Raw genomic sequence first — 23,224 nt, 5'->3', positions numbered from 1 at the left:
TAAGGGAGAACTCAAGCAAGTCCTGACCTTTTCTCCTCCTTCTTGGCTCCAAACACATGCTAGATTAAACTAATTTCAGGGGTGTACTTGAGCCAGCTCATACCCTCTACTGGGAGCCAATTATGACATTTTCATTGTGAGCATTTACACTTCAGAAATCAGTAAATACTACCAATCAGAGCTTGACTTATTGTGTTTTTTGGTAGTTTAAACTTAAGTGATGGAGAAAATGTTAAAAAATCAAATTCAACTAAAAAATGTATTAGACATAGTGAACTACTTGTTAAAATATTTACGAGCCTATAACTGCCTAATTCCTTTTTTTTTTAAATTGACCTTACTAGAAGACTAGATCAGCAATATACCATCAACGTAGTATAGTCTACATGGATTTCAAGCATAAGTCTCTCATTGTATCTTCATGGATAAGAGGGAGGAAGAATTGTGGGTTGGTTGATAGTGCAGTTAAAGAGAATTCAGACTGGTGGAATGACAAAATGCTAAGTGTTTGATTAGTGAATCAGTATTAACTGGAGGACATGTATAACAATGTTTTTCTTCTTTCCCCAAGAGGTTTATCGATGCCCTTTTTTTATACCACTGTCATTTCCAAAAAAATTTCCCCCAAAAATTGTAACAAAAAATTACAATAAATGAAAACAAATACGCATGTCTGACTTATAACATACCTAATCTCATACCTTCCTAGTGAGAGATAGGAAGCATGCTTTACTATTACTTTACTGAAGTCATGATCAATTATTTCATTAATCAGAGTTTTTAAGTCATTCATTGTTGTTTTTCTTTTACATCATTGTGGTCATTTTGTAAATCATTTTACTAAGTTTGCATACCTTACTCTGTATCAATTCATTATAAGTCTTCCCAAATTTCTCTCAATTCTTCATATCTCATTTCTCATCAAACAGTAATATTTCATTATGTCTATGTACAACAATTTGTTCAGCTGTTCCCCAATCATTGGACTCCGTTTTCCTTCTGGTTCTTTGTTACTACAGTAAGTAATAGGATAGATATTTTTGTACATGAGAAACTTTTCCATCTGTCTTTGACCTCTTCCCTATAAGGAAATTATGCCTAGGAGTGGCATTCTAGGCCAAAGGGTATGGTCAGTTTAGTGACATTTCTAAGTATAATTCCAAATTGTTTTTCCAAAATGTCTAGAACAATTCACAGCATCACCAAAATAGTGCATTAGTGTGCCTGTCTTCCTGCAGCTCCTCCAACTTTTTTTTCATCATTTGTCTTTGTCAATCTGATAGATGTAGAATTTTACTTGGAGTTCTATTAATTTGTTTTTTTCATTATCAGTGATTTGGAGCATTTTTCATATGTCTCCTGTCTAACAGTATTCTTCAGGGCTGTCTCCTTGGCCCTTTTAGCTTCAACATTGCTATCAATGACTTAGATAAAAACACATATTACATAGCTCTCAATTTGCAGGTGACACAAAGAAGCTTTGCTAACATGGGTTACAGAATCAAGATCCATATATATGTCCATAGGCTGAAATGATAGGAGAGTTCTCAGATGATATTTTTTCTTCTTACTTAAAAACATCCATAATTTTATCTGTATGGACACAACTTCTCTGTGCTTTAATGGATGACATTCATGAGCTGTGATTAAGAAAATCCATAACCTGATGATCAACCTTCTAGTTATATATTTCTTTGAACATAGCAAAGTTGGTCCTTAGAGGACAATACCATTTGCTTCAACAAGCATATATTGAATGCATATCACGTGTAAGACACTATACTGTACATTGTGGATATGATAGAAAAATGAAATAAAATAGTCTCTCAAAAGATTTTCACTCTATGGGGGATACTAAGATATAAGCATATAAATAACTATAAGGTAACTGTATTTTGTCAGCTGTGTGAATGATTGTTTAGAGAGAAGAAACTTTGAGTAGGAGGCTATTGTAGTAATAGTACAGATGACAAGTGATGAATGATTGAATTAGGGTGGTGGTCATTGGAAGTGAGAGCAAAGCTCTAAGTCTAAAAGATTTTATGAAGGGAGAATTAACAAAACTTGGAACTGGCTAGACAGAGGGAATTAATTAGAAGGAAGAGTCAAAGATTATTCTGAAGATTCAAATTTAGGTGACTGGAAGAATGATGGTGCCTTCAACAAATTAGGAAGTTGGTAGAAATAGGAAATAAAAGTTCTATTTTGGACATGTTGAATGGGAAATGCCTTGGAGACATCCAACAGGTAGTTGATATAACACTAGAATTTTTAAGAGATTTGGCTAAAATGTAGATTTGAGAATCATTTATGTGCTATTATAGTTGAATCCATGGGGGTGGATATCACTCAAGAGAAAAAGTATAGAAAAAGAAGGAGGCCCGGGCTCAGACACTTAGCACCCACCCAGAAACACCTGGCCATGTAACCTTGAGCAAGTTACTTAACCCCAATTGCTTAGGGGCGGCCAGGTGGCTCAGCGAGTAAAAGCACTGGCTCCAGTGTCGGGATGACCTGGATCAAATCCGGGCTCAGATACTCAGCACCACACCCAGAAATAATAACTGGCCGTGTAACCTTGAGCAAGTTACTTAACCCCAATTGCTTTTAAAAAAAAAAAGAAAAAGAAAAAGAAGGAGGTTTAAGACAGAGCCATGAGAGATTAGTGGGTGGGAGATGAATGGCTATCTAGGAAAGGAGACAAAGAGTGATCAGATAGGCAGGAAGAGACATGCAGTTTGTCACTGGGTCCATACTAGAAGTCTTTCCAGTTTATGAAACTTGTTCTCTGTTGGCATAGACTTTGGATACCTTGTGTTGTAGACACAATGTGTCAGAGAGAGACTTTCATAGAAAATGGAATGAAGCAATGTGTGTTGTGGAGTGGGTTAGAAATAGGGTGCAGGGGTGGGGAACATATGGCCTTCTAGGTCCTTTGATGCAGCCCTTTGACTGAGTCCAGGTTTTAGAAACAAATCATTTTATTAAGGGGATTTGTTCTGTGAAGTTTGGATTCAGTCAAAGGGCCACACTTGAGGAACTAGAGGGCCACATATAGCCTTGAGGCTGCAGGTTCCCCACTGCTGAAGGGAATAGGGTGTTACAGATACAGTAGACAAATACAAAGATCTGCACTTGGGTTAAAAAAAATCAATTGCATAAAGGAAGAAGGTTAGAAAATAATTTAGATGACTGTGTGAAAAAGCCCTGGAATTTTTTGTGTATTGCAGATAATGTGAAATTACAGTCAAAAAAGCTTATGTGATCATAATAAGGTGGAAAGAACATTGAACTTGGAGTCAGAAAGACGTGGTGTTGGGAGCCAGGATACTAGCAGAACTGAGAAGGCTTGAGTTAACCCCCAAGATCCTAGTGATCAACCCTTCACCAAGTCAAACTATTGTGAGCAAAGATGTTATGGAGCATATCTGAGACAGTTTGAATTAACTTTGCTTCCAAGTGAATTGATCTGGGACCTGAATGTGGGACCTTTGGACAAGGAGGATGTAAAATAAACTCTAGGACTCTTAATAGGGATTTCTTGGGACCCTAGAGAACTTGCTTGGTCATTTCTTTTAACCTTCTTGCCTATGGCTTTTTATCTGTCTTTATCTTACTGCTTTTTAACTGTCTTTTTGTTGTTTTTAGTTGTTTCAGCCATGTCTGATTCTTCATTATCCCATTTGGGGTTTTCTTGGCAAAGATACTGGAGTGGTTTGTCATTTCCTTCTTCACTCATTTTACAGATAAGAAAACTGAGACAAACAGGGTTAAATGACTTGCCCAGGGTCATACAGCCACTAAGTGTCTGAAGTCAGATTTGAACTCAGAAAAGTGCATCTTCTTGAGTCCAGGACTGGTGCTTTATCCACTATTCCACCTAGCTACTCCTAGGGACTGGTTTTATCAGGAAGTACTTGAATAAGTTTTTACTAACAAGATTATTTGAACCCTCAGGTTCTGAATCATATGACTGTGACTACTACTATGATGATTACTACTACTACTACTACTACTACTACTGCTGGTAATAATAATAGCTAACATTTACTAGCACCTAATAAGTGCTAGGCGCTGTGTTAAGTGATTTGCAATTATTATCTCATTTGATCTTTGGGTACAAATTCTGCTTCTACCACTTAGCATGACCATCAGCAAGTCATTTAACTGGAGTCTTAGTTTCCTCATTTGTAAAATGAAGATAACCTCTGGAGTAATTGTCTCCCAGGACTGTCGTAAGGATCAAGTAATATAGTGTAAATAAAATAGTTCATAAATCTTAAAGTTCTGTACATTATATCATAATTGTGTAGTGTCCAGAATGAATCAATCCATTTGGCAAGCCCGTATTTAGCACCCTCTCTCTATGTCAGGCACTGTGACAGGCTCTGAAGATACAGAGATGACAGTGGGTGATATTAGAATTCTTCTGTCCTCTGTCCTGGTCAGGACAATCTAGTGATTTGTCTTCTGGATCTTCTGAAGACGGGAATGCTTCAAAAATGGAAAAGATTGCCATAGAAAGTAGACAATTGGGGCAGCTAGGTGGCAGAGTGAATAGAGCACTGGCCCTGGAATCAGGAAGACCTGAGTTCAAATCTGACCTCAGACACTTAACTCTTACTAGCCATGTGACCTTGGGCAAGTCACTTAACCCCAATTTCTCTGCCTTTCCTGCTCCAAAAAGACAACCTCCCCACCCCAAAGAAACAAACAAAAAAAACACACACAAAAAAGAAAGCAGACAACTTTCCATTACTGGAGGAGGAGGTCATCTTTAAGCTGAGGATTATAGTGATCTCCTAGGTCACATTACTTCCTTGTGCCCTTCCACATCTACTCTTTCATAATTTTATGATTCCCTGATAGATTCAAGGGAAGAGTGACTTCAGGAAAGGAGACTAGTTAGAAGGCTATTATAGTTCTCCAGATAAGGAGTAGCAAGGGCCTGGATCAGTGTGGAAACAAGGGCAAGGGACATAATTAATAGGATACCATCAAAGCAAGAATCCAAGTGACTTACAGGATGCGAGGGGCTGGTGAAAGGGGAAGCAGGAGGAAGGCTTCTGAGGCTTTGCGTCTGACTAGGAGAATGGTGGCACCATTAATACATACAGAAGTAACTAGCTTAGAAAAATAAATGGAAGTATCAGACCCATCAGTGAAAGTACTGGTATCAGACACATTGAGTTCGTTGGTATGAGATCATAGAAGGATCATACACAAGTGGAATTCAGGAGAGAGGTCAGGCCTGCGGAGGTAGAGTATATGTAGCAAGCTCTATTTCTTACCTGGGTCTCAGTGAGGGTTTCCTTAAAAGACTAACTGCCTTCTTGAGGAAAGCTAAGGCATTTGGAAATTGTAAACGAGAGGATGACTTCTTAGGTGGTTCCACTGTCTTTCCTAGTGGGAAATTACAAGTGTTATAAGACTTTAAAACTTGAGAAGTCCTGTATTTATACAAGCAAGGTTGGGTGAAAATGGCTAAATTAGGGTTTGTATAAAGGAGAATGAGGAAGACTGAAAAAGAAAGGAGTGAGAGATGAGGGGAGAGCCATGGCACCATCACCAAAGAACAAAAAATCTCCAATGGAAAAGAGGGCTACCTGTAGTCATAAACCAATATGGAAACAAGCAATACATCAAGCAGTTTTAACTTGGACCACTTCTATCTGTCTTTTCTTTATCCCAATTTGCATAGGGAAGAGGAAGACTGACTAATTTTAAGATTGAGATGGATGCAGAGCTTCACAGGCTATAGATTTGGTGGCCAATTTATTACAATCACAATTCTAATTACTTAAGTATATTTAAATATATGAAAGACCTTATGTCTATGATGACTACTGTAGGTAGGTACAGAGTAGGGAAGACAGGGTATCTTTCCCTAAAGGCATTGCCCCTCTGAAATGAAACATAGGTCCACTATAAGCTGATGATCTTTGAGTTCTTTCTCCTCCCTCAGGATTTAAACTTTCTTTCCTGGAGTTTAGGCACTCACCTACAATTATGGGTTTCTTTTCACGATACTTCTTAAAGTCTTCACTTATTCTCTCTATGGCCAGTTTTGGGTTCTTCTCGCACAGCTCTTCAAAACTCATTTTCCTTGTGTCTGTCAAAGGAGGAGAAGATTTGGGGGACAGACTGCTTACCAATAACAAACTCAAAAGCTGATTGATGTTGGCCTGGTGAAAATTTTCCATTAAAATGCATTACATATATATATATATATGAATATATATATGCATATGTACATGTTTTATTTCAACACGATGTCATGTTGAAATGGTATGTTTGCATAATGATACATGTGAGCCTACAAGGGCCCTGTATCCAAGAGTCCCTTATTGAAAATCAAGGCTCTGCTCCTCAGGAACCTACAAAAATAATTATCAATACAGGGTAAAGGGCCACAGAAAAAAGAATATGAGGAGTTTGAACTGATTCAGAAACCACCTTAATGTTTTGGTTCACAAGAGGTTTCAGATGATTCCAATACTGTGGCATGACTCCCTCTTTCTCACCTGACTGTGGCTCCCAACCACAGAGACTAACGATTTTACCTTCCCGGAACACTGAAGGCTGTAGTTCCAAATAGAGAGATCCTCCTCTTTTCAGGTCCTGCGTAGCTATCATTTGCCAGTGAGTGTCCGTGAGGGCTTCCATGTCTTCCAGGGTAGACAAGCCCTGGCATAACACCAGGGATTCCTGTATCCTCTTACACAACAGAACATACTCCAAGTTGTCCAACTGTTCCTTTGATTTCTGCCTCTTGAGTTCACTGCTATTGGTTTGAGACTAATAGAAAGAGGTAGTGAGTTTGCCACAAGAACAGGAGACCACACCAAAGGCAGTTTCCTTCTGGTTCAACCCTCCAGGCTGTCCCATGCCAATTTGTATCAAAACTGACAAGAATAATCCCTCTTTATATAAGTTCCCTCTACCTCCACCTCACCATTGGACCCAGTTCCTATAAAAAGTAAAATCTTCCTGATCTGTAGGTCTGTGGGAAAAAGTTGGGATCAGGTGTGTATGGATTGGAATTATTTTAAGTAAAGCAAGAGTACTCAATTTCTTTTATGCTGGACACCATGACCTGTTATTCATCCCTGAAACATAAGTGGGTGTCTCAATCCCTTTGGTTGAAACCATAAAAATATAAAATTCTATGTTGTCAGATAAACAGTCTGTGCCAGAACAACCACCTCCTTTGTGTAGACACTCACACGAATCCCCCAGTATCTCCTCCACCCAATGCCAACCCTTTAACCCCTCCTACCACAAAGATGAGAAACCAGTGGTCATCAAGATCAAGGAAGTCATCAAACAAGGAAGCAAGAATCTAAAATCCAAACACAAAATATGAGGTGTTGAAACAAGTGTTGTACTCTCTGGCCCTCTAGGGCGTAAGCTCATCTGGAATAATAATAATAGTAACTACTAACATTTATATGATGCTTGACAATTTACAGAACACTTTACACGCATCATCTTATTTGAATAAGCTGTTCTATTCAGGAAACTCTAAATTGGAAGGAAAAACTCAACTGTGATCAGCAATACCAACCACTCCCATTCCTTTGCCTCTAGGATGACACTTCATTCTGGAAGTCTCTGAGCCTCAGCTAATTACTGTTTACATAAAGGGTGGCATTTTGTGTAATTTGCTGAAAAAAACAGTAAAAGCAAGTCAGAGCTTTGCACATATGTGATAACAGGGTTACAAAAGACTTAGAAGAGAAGATGCATGTTTTAGTGTCCTAGACTTCCATTCCATTCCTCACACTCTGGAGAATCATCCAATGACACAGTTGGCTAGTCCAGCCCATGGCTGAAGCAGGATTGCCTCTGTAGCCTACCTGCAAAATGGCCATCCAGTTTTACTTGAAGATTCCTAACAAGGGGACCCCACTGCCTCTGGAAGTAGCCCTTGCCACATGGAGAGAGCTCAGCTATTTAGAATTTTTTCCCCTTATATTGAGCCCAGATTGGTCTCTTCGTAAGTTCCTCCGACTGCTACTAATTCTGCTCTGTGGGGCCGGGTATAACTACAGGAGAACCCTTCAAATGTGGCTTTCCTAAGTCTTCTGTTCTGCAAGCTAAACATTCTCTGCTTCTTCAGCTGCCCCCCATATGCATGAAATTGAGGCCACTTCTAGGTGTGGAGGTATAAGCAATTTACTTCAACCATCGGCATCTCCTTTCTTCATTCAAAAAAATGAGGATAATATCTACAATGTCTGTTTCTCAGTTGCAAGGAAAGTCCTTTGTAAGCCTATAATGTCTTATAAAAAGGGATCTATGCCAAATGTATTTAGACGGGAGCACTCTGAGAGCAGTTTTTTTTCCCCCTTTGTCTATATCCCCAGTGATTAACATAGTGCCTTTCACACAGTAAGGGTTTAATAAATGCTAGTTTAATCTGGCTAAATATGAAAGCATTTTCTAAGTTTGATACAAATGGAAGAGACCAGTGCATTATTCATTCAATAAACATTTATTGAGCTCTTATGTGCCAGGCACTTTGCTCTGCACTGGAGGAGATTTTAAAAAATGATCAAGACACATTTGCTGCTTTCATGGAATGTGAATGAATCTTCCAGGGATGGTTAGACTTTGACAAATTTGCATTACAAACGAAAGTAATGCAAATAAAATATGATGTCTGTATGAGACAGGATGAGCAAAGTACCCTGAGTTCAGATAAGGGGGAGATTACTAATGGCTGGAAAAAAAAGAGGAAGAGCTCAGGGAAGAGGTGGCAGCATATCACACCATGAAAGAAATAAAGAAAAAAGTTATTCCAATGAGGAAGAAAAGGGTGTGTTGGGCTGGGAGTTAAAGAGGTCACTGTGTTTGCACAGGAAGACATTATAGAGTACACAGCTGAGAGTTGACCTTGCCCCAGCCCCAGGGCTGCAGACTGCCTGAGGATGATCAAACCAGTTAAAAAACAAAACCAAAAATATCTGGTTGCACCTGGAACCTGCTATTGTGACCAGATGTTACCACTGCTCTGCCTCCCCAACCTTTGCTATTTCATAATACAATTTAACCCTCCCAGTTGAAGTGTATTTAAACCCTGCCCCTTCTGCCCCTTTGTGGATGCTCCTCCATTCTGGTGCTGTGTGGTATCCTGAATTGCAATTCCCCTGCCTCTATTAAAGACCCTTGTTATTGCTACTCTGGTAGCCCTCTATTTCAGGCTGACATATGTGATTTCAGAAATGGAATTTGAAGACTCCTTCCTGATCAGCCACTGTTTTCAATCTTGAGTGCCTGCTACTAGTACAGGACCCCTTGTATCCATTCTGGATGTGATTGGTCTGGCTAGGGTTTGTGATCTCTTGAATTTCTGAGCTCCTCTCTCTTTCAGTTGAGTTTTTTGATCTTTGAGGGAGTGTTAAAAGAGCCATATGCAATTTTGGGTCTGTTCTAATAGGTCCCTAAAGGCATGGATACCAGGTATGTTTTGTAGAGAGCGCTATTTGTTTAAAGCATAGGGGGGTGAGTGTGAGTGTGCATGGGTTCTGGAGACAACTAATTAAGATGAAATTGAGAAGAGCAACATGCTTGTGAAAAAAATGCTGGTAACTGAAAAGCCTTGCTAGTAAGGGAATATTGGGGCCACTGTCTCAGTCTGCCTTTATGTGCATGGAGCTTAGAAAGAAAATACTTTGCCAGCAAATCTATCTTTCTGTGTCTTGTGATGTATTTATTTTTAGTTCTTTAAGTCTTCAGACCAAGTCTATTTCTCTTTATATTTCTGAAATCTGAAGAAGCTTTGGGGAGTGTGGAGGCAGAGACAGATAAGAAATAAGGTTGTATAATATTTTTACATTGTAGATGAAATTAGGAACTGAGTTTGACTGAAATGTAAGTTCTCTACTGTGAATAAATTGTTAACTCTTTCCTGCTTCATAGAAAACAGAAAAGTTTGTGTAAATTAAGTGAATGTGTTTTAGAAAATCTAATTGGATACTTAAGAATTTCAAAAATTAAAGTGCAATGGAATAACTTTTGAATTGGTGTGTGTGTTTTGAAATTATAAATTTTGCAGAAAATTATATGTCTTTCTTACTTTTTTTTTTTTTTTGCTTTTTGGAGGGCAATTGGGATTAAGTGACTTGCCCAAAGTCACATGGCTAGTGTGTCAAGTGTCTGAGGCCGGATTTGAACTCAGGTCCTCCTGACTCCAGGGCTGGTGTTCTATTCATTGCACCACCTAGCTGCCCCCTTCTTACTTATTTTTATAATAGATTATGTATTTGAATTTTTGAGAACTATTTTGTTTCTCAACCACAAAAGAAGCTTATTCACAAAAGCAACTTGAAATGTATATATTTATTTAGAAAAATTCTTTGTTATTTCTGTGAATAATACACTAGAACTTAAATGTTCTTTGAACAAACCCAAGGTTTTGTAAAAAAATAATTGCTGAAAGCATCTTAAAGGAGTTTTGGTGCTTCATCTTTTATGGGGAATAACAGAATTGGAACAAAATAAAAGGAAGTTTAAGGCAAGGAAAAGAAAGTTTGAGTATGTTGACAAAGGTTTGAAGGAACTTTTGACTTTAAGTGGGAAAGCTATGTGAAACTTGTGTTTATTTTTTTATTGGGAATTATAGCAAAATAAATGTAGCTTGACTTAGAAATATATAGGGGAAAATTATGGACAGCTTGGAGTAAACTGAAAGCAATTGGAACTATACTCTAAGATTTTATTTGAACTAAATTTAAGTATGCTTAAAAGCCTGACTGGGATATCACACTTCCATTTTAAAAATATTTGGCAGTGGAATGACTGAAAATAGAGGGCCCCATAATATGACCTATTATTAAAATGGTAAATTATTTTAGAAACCTGGATTCTTTTGGGTTGTAGGTTTGTTATACATCCAATTGTTAAAAGAATAATGTGAATTACTTTGTTCATTTGGAAATGCAATAAATAATGTTTTTATTGTTATTTTAATGTATCAGGAATCTCTTTAAAATTTCCTCATCTGTGAAAAGCAGAGTCCTAAGATCTTACCAGCCCTGCTAATGGTTTAAAGCTGTCCTGAGAAATTCCAGAATATCTAAGCAAAGTTGTTTCTAAAAGCCTAGATGGCTGCAAAGGATGTCTGAGGTTCAAGATAAAATGTACTGATTAAATGGGCGGGGGCAGATAAATCCCAAACTATAACAAGTTGGTGGAAAGATCTGGCTTTTGGAGCAAGATCTTGCCTTGCTTGCTCAGTGAAACTTGGGACTAAGGTAACTAATACTATCATGGTCCACTAACTCATCAAACTTCTTGATGCCTCCCTTGGTCAACGACACAATTAATCTTAATGAAAAGGGGGAATGTTGGATGCAGTTAACTATGAGCTGACCTTGCCCCAATCTCAGAGCCTGAGGATGGTGAAGCTGGTCCAAACCAGTTTAAATCTAAATTTCATTTAAATTTTTAATTGAAAGCATTTTAAATGCTGGCTTTAGACTGGCAGATAGAGAGAACGGCATCCCATACTTGGCCATCAATGAAAAATTCCTTCCATGATGAAACAAATGTCCTCCCTGTCCATCTCTACTTGTTGAAATCCTACCCACATTTCATAGAGCCACTTATATTTCCCTTCTTTCATGAAGCATTTCCTGACTTACTGAGTAGGAAGTGATAATCTCCCATCCCTTCCACCTTCCACAGTTGAGATCACACAATATTTAGTATCTTCCACATTAAAGGAGTGTAGAGCTTAGAATATGATATTTAAGAGGGTGAAGGAACTAAGATTACAACCAAAAGCCACCTGTCCAGTAAAACTTCCTTCCCTTATTTTTGTATCTCTTATCATGTTGTATTATATGTTTTTGGCATTTATGTATATCATCTTTCTTATTAAATGTTCTCCTGTCTTACTCCTTGAGAGCAGGGGCCACGCCCTTCACAATATATCTCACACAGTACCTAGCACAGTGTCTTGTATGTGGAATGACTTAACACCTGTTAATTTAAATTGAACTGGGAACTGGGAAGTCTCATTTAAGTCATTGCTTTTGGCCCTAGGCTTCTTCAATATTAGCCTGAGGCTACTGACTGATGTCACATCCAAAATTGTGGATCTCATCACACTACAGCTTAATTGTCTAATTGTAAACTAGTCAGTATGGAGCTTGAGCTCAGGCCATAGTGAATCAGTTCCAGTCCGTGTTATCCTGCTCTGACCTTTTCCCTTTGTCTTCCCAACTGCTATGTGATCCTACATACCTTTCTAGAAGATCTTAGATGCATAGATTGGGATAGTAAACCCCTTCTTCAAACTGCCCCAGCTCTCTTGGGAGGAAGAATGAATTTCTTAAGCCTTCCTCGATGAGAAGAATGCATAGTGAAACCTATGACAAACCTAGTGTATAAGAAAATGGCTATACTAAGCCTAGACAATAAATAGCAACTGTCCAGGTGGACTGTTGGTGAATTTTGATTTGTGTACTTTCAGAGGGAAGTGAAAAATAGTGGTCTGCTGTTCGATGCCTGGGAAGATTCAATATACCTGGTTGCTTTGGGAAGCTCATTCAACCCTGTACCATCTTCTTCCATAGTTACAAGGAATTAATATTAGGCACAGTTGGAATACCATTGTTGGAATCCATCAACCAATGGAGGCACTTGTCCTCGCAAGGGGCCAAATGCCATGGTAGGTCTCAGCAGCCTAGCCTACCTTGCATATCTCTTTCTGTGCTTTGGGGATCCAGGGAATCACATCCCCAGAGGGCAGCAGTTCTTTCAGATGCCGAATGGTTTGAGGTTTGAGCGGCAGGATGGGGCCATTTTCCTCATTTAGATAGAGCTCACAGATGCGATTTCCAAGCGTATGCCGAAATAACAGATTGCCACCTTTCTTGGCACTGATGGAAATGGTCAGGAAGTTGTCCAGGTCCTTCCAGAGATGCAGGAGGCGGTTCTCCATCTTATAGTGTTTACTCTTAAGGTAGTCTCCAAAAGGGTTCCCTGCACAGGAATCGGCAGTCAAAGCCCAGTGCAGGTATTCAAAGGAATAATTCTTCTGAATCACCTTCTTTAGGGCTATCAGGGAGGGTTGGTTGATTACAGGGGTGGCATTACGCAATTTGGCTGTGAATTTCTTCTCACAGACTTCTTCTAGGGAAAAGGGCAGGTAGGTTTTATTTTCGTCCACCTTGGAGTTGAAGGTTGTAGAACTGATGCTCTCCTTTACCCTTAAATCACGCAGACTGTCTTTAAAACGCAGTGGTCTCAGGGCACCCATCCGCACTACGAGTTTTGGTGGAGGACAGAAGACATCAGGGAAGCCTTGAAACTCTTCTTCATGTGGCTTGCTCTTTTGGGTATGTAAAGTGTGTATGGTGGGCAGTTCAGGTTCAACAGTCCATGTGCCCTGTTCAATAAATTGCCACATCTTCTTCTTGGTTTTCTTGCTACAGTATGGCTTCTGGGTCACATAAAGTCTCCTGATGTTCATATTAAGGGGGAGGTCACTTGGCAAGGAGCTGTCTTCTTCCTCCTCATCCTCCTCCTCCTTCTCTTTTTCCTCCTCCTCTTCCTCCTCCACCTGACAAAGGCGGTCTTCATATTCCTGCAGCAGAGCCTGGCACTTTTCCTCCTTGGCCATATTGATCTTGCAGTGCATGTAGAAGTTTGGGAGCCAGTAGCTCTGGATTTTGAACAGAGCCACTTTCTGCATGTGGCTCAGGATCTCCCTTCTGGTAGTGGACTGTTTGGGATGCCACACAGAAAGGTTCATCAGTGACTCTGGAAAGGACACAGAGAAACTATGGGTTAAGGTAGGATGATCATTTCTTTTTCAGTATGTGTGGGGGAAGGAATGGGAAAGAGACAAAATAAATGATGGTTAATTTAAATTAGAATTTAAAAAAGTAAAGATGTGATCATTTCCAAGGGCTTTTCAGGATCTTATCTTGTTTGTTCCTTACAGCCACCATGGGAGTGAAGCCACCAAACATTAACCCCATTATCCTCATTTAACTGATGGGAAAATGGAATCACTGACCCAGTAGTAGAGAGTGTGGCTAGAGCTCAGATCTGCTGAGAGCAATGGTGATGCTTATTTGGACTGTGCCCAGCGTTCTGACTTAGCTATGGAGTGGAAAGGGCAACATATATTATCCTTTGTGTAATTGAGTTTAACCCAGAATATTGAATAGATTTTGATAAATAAAAGAAAGAAAATCTGAGGAAATGTTGAAGATTATGAGGAGTCCCAGTCTTGAAGTCTTTTTTAATTAGGGGTATACTTAGCTATCAAACTGTACTAGAGGATTCCAGAGAGGACTTTCCAACCTTGTGTTTCTCTAGTCATTTCTTGATTGTCCATATAAATGAGAGTGATCATAGGCATAGCTAGTCTAAAACAGGAGGTATTGCTAATAGGATTTGGAATGAACCTTTAATGTATTTGCAGTTGAACATGGGTATGTCTGGAAATTCCTTTCAGACAAAATGATGAAGCTACACTGGTTCAGGAGGAAGAGAACAACTGCTTATTTGCCCCAACCCAGTGTTGGGTCCTCCTAGCTACCTATACCACTCTGGGAAAAGGCAGCTCATCTCTCAGGCTAATGCAAAGCACCAGCCTAAGGGGAGGTGCCTTCTTTCAGACCCTTCCTGCTTGGGCTCCACAGAATTTTCATCATGCATAGAAAAAAGACTTTGGGGAAAAAGTGAGCTATCAGCAAAGTATTAAACTAGAGAGTGATAGTAACTGTCAATGACAAGGAAAACAAGTGATGTGGGGAACAGTTGAAAAATTATTTAATTCTATCAATTTCCCCTCCCTGCCTCGTGATTTCCCCACTTATGGTGCCTCTCAAATTCTTACTGATGTTCATATTGCAAAGAATCAGAACAGATGACCCTTCCTGCAAGTGAGTGGCCTTCAGCACCAGGAGGAGGGACAGGTAGGTGTCCTTCTGCTTATCATTGGTCTCATCTAGCCCAAGGATTCTCTCGGCAATTATCCAGAACTCCACCAGCTCCTCCCCTGCAGAACAAACAGCAAAGTAAGAGCAGAATAGACCCTGTGCATAGTAAGACTTTGCAGCCCCCATCCTGATAAATTTTGAAGAATTGACACATCTACCTGAACCCCCTGCCACACAGCCTAGAATTTTACCAGGAAAAGCTTCTTGGAGTGAAATTACTCTCTCTACAAAAGCCCCATTACCTGGAAGGAAAGATAGGGTATAGAGCCACAAAAAGGAATTCTGGTGCCTGAGACAAAATCAGTTGGTGAGGGGAGGAAATCTCTTGGGGTTGGGGATCTTACATCCTTGCTGATCTTGGGCATCCCTTGGAAAAGGTGTGATGTGGGTCTCCAGTCATGGTGGCAGTGAGATGCAGGCCCACTGGGGACAGTCATGCTAGGAGAAGGGGTACAGAGGAGGAAACAGGCTCAAAGAGGTTCTGTGACTTGCCCAAGGTCACAGCTAAGTGTCAGAAATAGGGCTTGAAGCAAGGTCTTCCTGACTCTGATGCAAAAGGCAGTCCTGAATGGAGCATCAGTGTGGGAACCTTGAAGCAGCTAGCAGAATAGCCCCATATGTCGAGGAGAAGAGGACAGGGGACAGTGATAATTCCATGAAGGAAATTCAGTACATTGTCTGTCCACTCTTCCCTTTCTTATTCCTCAGAACACAATAGCATATGCTGAGGGAGTAGAGGAGGAGGGAGAGAAAAAGCTCTTCTTTGTTCAAACCATGGTCATGGCCAAGGGTGGCTGAATCTAAACCAGCAGTCTGGGAGGCAGGATTCTAACTGTGCCACCAACAGCAAGTAGGGAAGGGAGATTGAGGTCTTAAGCACTGCTATCCTGTTCCTGGAAAGGGCCCAAGGTATGTGTCCCCAAGGTTCATAATCACTCCATGAAGTTTCAAGCATAGAGTGCACAGAGATCAGTTTTTGTCGTTTTTATATGATTTCAATCTCCAGAAAGTTTTCTTCCATAGGCTTACATAAATCTAAACTGTAACCTATGGGTTGGCAAAGTGGACTCGCTGTGTCTTCATTTTCTTAAATCTTGATTAAAAGAGGCATCAACACCCTTATTTTGTTTCCTGGAACCCCGCCCCCAACCCAACCCCACCCCACCACCACTGTGAGTCAATAGAAAAGAGGAGATGGAGGGAAGGAAGGAGGAGTAAAGCGGGTACAGCTGTGGGAACCCACCTGCTGTGCCGCTGAGGTAGGCACAGAAGCGCCACATTCCCCGGACACCGCCAACACATTTGTAAAGCAGCCACTGATCTGCTGTCTTCCATCTCATCATCTTAGCTACCAGAAAAAGCTGACAGTGAGAGGGCGGTCCCCAACCCCTGGCAGCTTTGCAAAAAGCCAGTCTCCTCCTAGCTGGGGCCAGTCATCTCAAGCAATGAGATCCCTGTGCTCAGGAAACCAAGGCCCTAAGTTCAAATACTGGAAAGAGTCATTTCTGGAGTACCCAGGTATTGGGGGCAGAGGCTCATCTACCTAAGTATAATCATGCCATGAATTCCTTGAAATAAATGGCTGGAATATCCCTTTCCTCCTCCACATGCTGTCCTTTGCTGACTGACCATTTTTCCTATTCAAGGTCACCTTTGATGTTGACTTTCACTCAATTCCGCCTAGATGTGCAGGTATCAAAGGGGCTAACACATTGTGACTTAAACTGGTTTTGCCTGCTCTGTAGTTGGTCCTGAATCCCCTTAGCTGTGGTCAGTTACATCAATGTGTATTCTTGAACATGAAGTTGAAGGTTTGACCTCTATCTGTGAAACAATTTCTCAAAACACACTTAACTCTGGCTAGGCTGGTTCAAGAAACCCAGTCTCCTGCCTTGTAAGCCCATTACTGCAAGCAGTAATCTATAGATCTTAATTCTTATCCTCTCTCATGAATAAAGGGGCTTTCATGTGCCAGCTTCTCCAAAGGCACCTGTAGCATAGCAATATGAACATATATACCCTTCATGAAGACTATTGGGCATGGTATTCTTGTTGGGATGCCTTGTGGACTCCCATTGCATTCTCATTGTTTGCTATTATCTCCTTGGTGTCCATCATAAAACAATGCTGGGCTCTTTTCCCCCTCAGATATCTGACTCCTTTCTCTTCTACTCACTCGCTTGATGTTTCAATCTTCAAGAGATTGTTTGGCTTTCGATATTTTGAAGCCTACCACTTAAGTTTTCTTTTCCTGGCATTCAGTACCCTCCATAGATTGACACCTTTGTACCTTGCCTTCTATCACCTCATATTTCTCATTTCCATGCACTCTATCACCTAGTCAAGCTGAAAGGTTCTGTTTCCTAAATATGTACAAAGATGGAAATCTTTGTTCATTCTGTTCACTAGGACTGGAATGTCTTCCCTATAGCTATTTGCCTGTCGGATTCCTAACCATTCTTGAATAGTCCCACGTAAACACCACCTTCCCCATAAAGATTCCTTGGGTCTTTCCAGTCTATAGTGACCTAAATCCTTTTGCCTCCCATTAAATGCTCTTTTTTTTTTTGCATCCTTCTAACTGACTAAACCATACGTTATTATTTATTAAATTATTTATGTTTGTATCCTACACCTCTACATGACTGTAAGCTCCTGAAGGGAAGCAACTTTGTATCTTTGTATTCCTCCCTGCATATTGCATAGACCTCTGCACAAAATAATTGTTTAAAAGTTGTTCAATTGAATTGAAATTAAATTGTGCTCACCACCCTCTGCAGATTTGATGAAACTGATGAGTTCCTTACAGAGCATGTAATGGTGACATAAATTGGTCTTGCAGAAATAAGGTAATCTGTATTTTTCCAACCATGTCAATAAGCCTTTGTACTTGGCAATCTAGAATTCAAGCATGACAAGAGGAGAAAATGATGGCCATTGGGAATCTCCCCCACCCACCTCAGAATGAGGCAAATGACAGTCCCCATCCTGTCTCTCTGATCAAGCTGGATCCCACCAACATTTGAGAAATGGAGGCAGAGGTTGCTGAAGACAGTGTCCAGAGGGGAAACTGTAGTCTGGGCTTGAGGTTGGCAAAGAGGAAGCTGTATTAGGGAGGAAGAAAAATAGTGGTCTGTGCTCCTGCAATGTTCTTTCATTGCCAAATCCATTTTTCTGAATTTGTTAAAGTTGTTTAAAATAGTATTTGTGGTCTATGTGAAGATGTGCCTTCTTTCTCAAAACATCCCTCCATAGCCACCTATCCATTCCCCCCCCCCAAAAGGATTGTTTTCCCTTATTAAATTCCTTCTGAGAAGGCAGGGTCTTGATTTTTGTATTTATATACATAAATCTTAGTCCAATGCCTATCAAGTAGTAAGCAAACAGTCAACAATCAAGCAGCCAGTCTACTGGTGAGGAGCTTCTCTGTATATATTAAGAGAATTATTTACCTTGTTCAACATTGGTTATATTGCTCCTCATGCTTTCAACTTGTGTCAAGTTTTGTTCCCAACCCTCTTCCGCTTTCTCCAATCACACTTCAGTTTACCCTTAAATCCCCCCATATGTCTATTCCATAATAATGAAGGTTAGAGCTTGACTTACCAAAGTGTGGGGCAACTCTGGCCACAGGGTCCACTCTAAATCATGAACTATATAAATTGGCATTTGACCAAAGACCTGCAAAAGAAAGAGAAGACTCCAGACAGCAGAATAGAGTTTCTCACCCATGGGTATAAAATGACTACTCTTTACGGAGCAGTGTTTCTTGGGGCCATGCTCAACTGTTCCAGAAGACATTATCTTCAAAATATTCCCAGCTTAACAATACTGAGCACTAGAGCAGAGTAAGCTTGCAGACACATACCCAAATTCACCAGCCCACTGTGTGTGCTTGTGTATCATTTTAATTAGCTCTCCTTCTTATCCAACCTGTACGTACAAGTCAGCTGGTCAATCAGTCAGTCAATAAGCATTTATTAAGCATTTACTATTTGCACAGCCATTGTGCGAAGCACTGGGGATGTACAGACAAGTAAGTTCAGTGAGGAAGACAATGTGTAAATAGCTAAGTGTATCCAAAGTATATACAGAGCAAACGGGATGTGATTTGCTTGGGGAAAGCCAGTAGCAGCAGGCGGGACCAAGAGAGGACTCCTGAAGGATTTGATCTGAGTCTTAAAGGGAGTGAGGGAATTTAAGAGGTAGAGGTGAGGAGTAGAGCATTCTAGGCATGGAGACAGCCTCATTCAGTAAACTAGTGAGGCTGGATTGCACAATGCACCAAGGGGAGTAAAGCATAAGGCTGGAAAGGATAGAGTGAAATAATTTTCCAGGACAAGACAACTTAGAAGGTCAGTAGGAAGCTTACTCAGGTAAAAGAGGAGCATAGGTCAGCAAAGGTGGCATCTGGGCAATTCAATAGCAGGTCTAACCCCAGCAAGCCAGCAGCGATGTCCCAAGCCCCAGGACTGGCCAGCAGCAAGGCTCTGTTCCTCTGGTGCAAACCAGCAATAAGGTCTCCTTCACCTAGTACAAGAAGCTCAGGACAGTGCTCCCTCCACCCCCAGAGCAGAGCCCAACTTTAACTTAAAATTAAAAGTCATGAAGTAGATTGGAAGAATGAGCAAACAATAAAAAAAACCTGACCATATAGAAAGTTACTATGGTGACAGAGAAGGTCAAAACACAAACTCAGAAGAGAACAATGTCAAAATGGCTACCTGTAAGGCCTCAAAGAAAAATGTGAATTGGTCTCAGGTAGAAAATAAAGCTCCTACAGGAACTCAAAAAGGATTTGAAAAATCAAATAAGAGAGGTAGAGGAAAAATTGAGAAAAGAAATGAGTGATGTATGACAATCATGAAAAAAGAGTCAAGAGTTTGGTAAGAGAAGCACAAAAAAATAGAAAAAATTGTACAAAAATTCACTGAAGAAAACAACTCCTTAAAAACTAGAATTGGCCAAATGGAAAAAGAAGTACAAAAAACTACTGAAGAAAACAATTTCTTAAAAATTAGAATTGAGCAAGTGGAAACTAATGACTCCATGAGTCATCAAGAAACAAAACAAAACTGAAAGAATGAAAAAATAGAAGAAAATGTGAAACATCTCATTGAAAAAACAACAAACCTGGACAATAAATCCAGGAGAGATAATTTAAGAATTATTGAACTACATGAAAGCCATGATGAAGTTTAAAAAAAAAAAAGCATGGCCATCATGTTTCAAGAAATTATCAAGTAAAACTACCTGATATCCTAGAACCAGAAGATAAAACAGAAATTGAAAGAATTCATTGATCACCTCCTGAAAGATCCTAAAACAAAACCCCCTAGGAATATCATAGCTGAATTCCAGAGTTCTTACATAAAAGAGAAAATATTGCAAACAACCAGAAAGAAACAATTCAAATATCATGGAGGCACAGTTAGACCACAAAATATTTAGTGTCTTCCACATTAAAGGAGTGTAGAGCTTAGAATATGATATTTAAGAGGGTAAAGGAACTAGGATTACAACCAAAAATCACCTGTCCAGTAAAACTGCATATAATCCTTCAGGGGGAAAAATGAATATTCAATGAAATAGAAGGCTTCCAAGCCTTCCTGATGAAAAGACCAGAGCTGAACAGAAAATTTGATCTTCAAACATGAGACTCAAGAGAAGCATAAAAAGGTAAACAAGAAAGAGAAAACATAAAGGATTCAATAAGATTAAAATGTTCATGTTCCTACAGGGGAAGATGATGCTTGTAACTCTTTTTTTTTGCTTTTTGTAAGGTAATTGGGGTTGTGACTTGCCCAAGGTCACATGGCTAGTTTTTGTGTTGTGTCCGATTTGAACTCAGGACCTTCTGACTCCAGTGCCACTGCTCTATTCACTGCACCACTGTAATGGAAATGCAAATTTAAAGATCTTCCCTACCCCTAGGCTAAAATGCACCTGGAGCCTGGGGTGGGAGGCTTGTTTTTCAGTAGATACTTCTTGATTGGCCAGTGGGTCCAGAAGGTTGTTACATTCTCTGAGCCAGGAGAAGGCTATATAAGCCCTGATGTGTAGCTTTGTTTTGGGGCTCACTTTGAGAAGTGTTCTGTGATTTGATCAGATGAAACTTTGGGAAACCATTGTTGAGAGCCCCCGGCTTTGAAAAACCCAGATGTTGATTTGGTATGGATGTAATGGTTGGACAGTTTGGAAATTGTCTACTTGATCTGTTTCTCTGTCTTGATAATTCTGTCTGTATATTCTGAAGTTCGGGGTGCTGACCTTTTCCCCCTGAGCTAGGTAAATGATACACATTTGACTGATTAAAGTTAACCCATTTTGAGTTGCTTTCCTTTATCAAAGCAGATCCAAGAACCTGTGTTGGCAGCGACCCTGGGGATGCTGAGGTGCTTGCTGATACAACCACCTAGCCTTCCCAATGCTTGTAACGCTTAAGAACTTTGTCAGTATTAGGGAAGTTATAAAGAGTATATTAGACAGATAAGTATAAGTTGACTATGATGCGATGATATAAAATAAATTGAGGGATGAGAAAGATTATTACACTGGGAGAAGAGGGAAGGATGAGGTAGAATGGAGTATATTATCTCACAGAAAGAGGCGGAAAAGATTTACTACAGTGAAATGGAAGAAGGGGGGAGCAACACTTTGAACCTACTCTCGTCAGAATTGACTCATACAGGGAATAGCATACACACTCACTTGGGAGTAGAAATCTATCTTACCCTATAAGGAAGTAGGAGGGGATGGGAATGAGAGAAGGGGAAACTGATAGAAGGGAGGGTGGTGGTCAGAAGGAAAACACTTGAGGAGGGACAGGGTGAAAGGAGGGAGACAAAGACAGAAAGAGATAGAGATAGAGAAATAGACACACAGAGAGGCAGAAGGACAGTGAGAGGGAGACAGAGAGAGAGGAAAGGATAAACGGTGGAAAAAAGGATGGAGGGAAATACACAGTAGTCATAACCATGAACATGAATGTGATGAACTCCCCCATAAAACAGAAGCAGATATCAGAGTGGATTAAAAACTAGAATCCTACAATATGTTTTTTAAAAGAAAGGCATCTGAAGCAGAGAGACACAGAGTAAAGGTAAGGGGCTGGAGCATATGATTCAGCTGAAGTAAAAAAAGCAGAGGTAGCAATCTTGGGCAAAGTAAAAGCAAAAGTAGATCTAATCAAAAGAGATAAGGAAGGAAACCACATCATACTAAAAGGTACCATAGACAATGAAATAATATCAATACTAAACATATATGTACCAAATGGTATAATATCAAACTTTTTAAAGAAGTCAAATGAATTACAGGAAGAAATAGTAAGACTATGTTAGTTTTTGTTGTTCAGCCATTTCAGTCATGATGGACTCTTCAGGACCCCATTTGTTTTTATTTTTTTCTTCTTTGAAGAAGATGCTGCAGTGGCTTGCAATTTCCTTCTGTAGCTCATTTTACAGATGAGGAAACTGAGGCAAATAGATTAAGTGATTTGCCCAGGATTCACACAACTAGTGTCTGAAGCCCGATTTGAACTCAGGTCTTCCTGACTCCAGGACCAGTGCTCTCTATCCACTGAGTTACAGGAGGAAATAGTAAAACTATACTATTAGAGGACCTCAACTTTCTCTCTCGGAACTAGATAAACCTAACCTCAAAATAAATGAAAAAGATGAATAGAATTTTAGAAAAGTTAGATATAATAGACCTCTAGAGAAAATTGAATGAGAATAGAAAGGAATATGCCTTTTTCTCATGTGGATACATAGTACCTACACAAAAACTGACCATGTATTAGGGCACAAAAACCTCATAATAAAATGCAGAAAAGCAGAAATATTAAATGCATCCTTTTCAGATCATAATGTAATAAATATTACATTCAATAAAGGACTATGAAAAGATAGATTAAAACTAATTGGAAACAAAATAATCTAATCCTAAAGAATGAGTGAGTCAAAGAACAAATCATAGAAACAATAATTTCATTAAAGAGAATGGCAACAATGAGATAGCATATTGCAATTTATAGGATGCAGCCAAAGCAGTGCTTAGGGGAAAGCATATCTCTAGACAACAACAAAAATAGAGAAAGAGCAGATCAATGAATTTGGCATGCAACTAAAAAAAAATCTAGAAAAAGAACAAATTAAAAATCCCCAGTTAGGGGTGGCTAGGTGGCGCAATGAATAGAGCACCAGCCCTGAAGTCAGGAGAACCTCAGTTCAGATCTGGTCTCAGACACTTAACACTAG

General features: G+C 39.8%; 1 protein-coding gene across 1 annotated transcript in view; it reads right to left on the bottom strand.

Annotated features, from left to right (window-relative positions):
• The window catches only part of RGSL1 (regulator of G protein signaling like 1), an 81,304-nt gene that overhangs the window by 51,925 nt on the left and 6,155 nt on the right, over window positions 1-23,224 (bottom strand). The window contains 9 exon segments of the mRNA XM_069074674.1: window positions 5,292-5,403; window positions 6,002-6,112; window positions 6,564-6,798; window positions 7,280-7,342; window positions 12,704-13,773; window positions 14,861-15,022; window positions 16,207-16,311; window positions 17,732-17,861; window positions 18,570-18,644. Coding sequence (XP_068930775.1) covers window positions 5,292-5,403; window positions 6,002-6,112; window positions 6,564-6,798; window positions 7,280-7,342; window positions 12,704-13,773; window positions 14,861-15,022; window positions 16,207-16,311; window positions 17,732-17,861; window positions 18,570-18,644 — 2,063 coding nt within the window.

This window comes from Petaurus breviceps, unplaced genomic scaffold (genome assembly GCF_028583685.1).
Source record: "Petaurus breviceps papuanus isolate PSGF00001 unplaced genomic scaffold, PetGlider_PUasm1.0 90895, whole genome shotgun sequence".
Classification (NCBI taxonomy): domain Eukaryota; kingdom Metazoa; phylum Chordata; class Mammalia; order Diprotodontia; family Petauridae; genus Petaurus; species Petaurus breviceps.
Note: the sequence above shows the minus strand (reverse complement) of the source record. Positions and strands in the feature narration are given on the sequence as shown.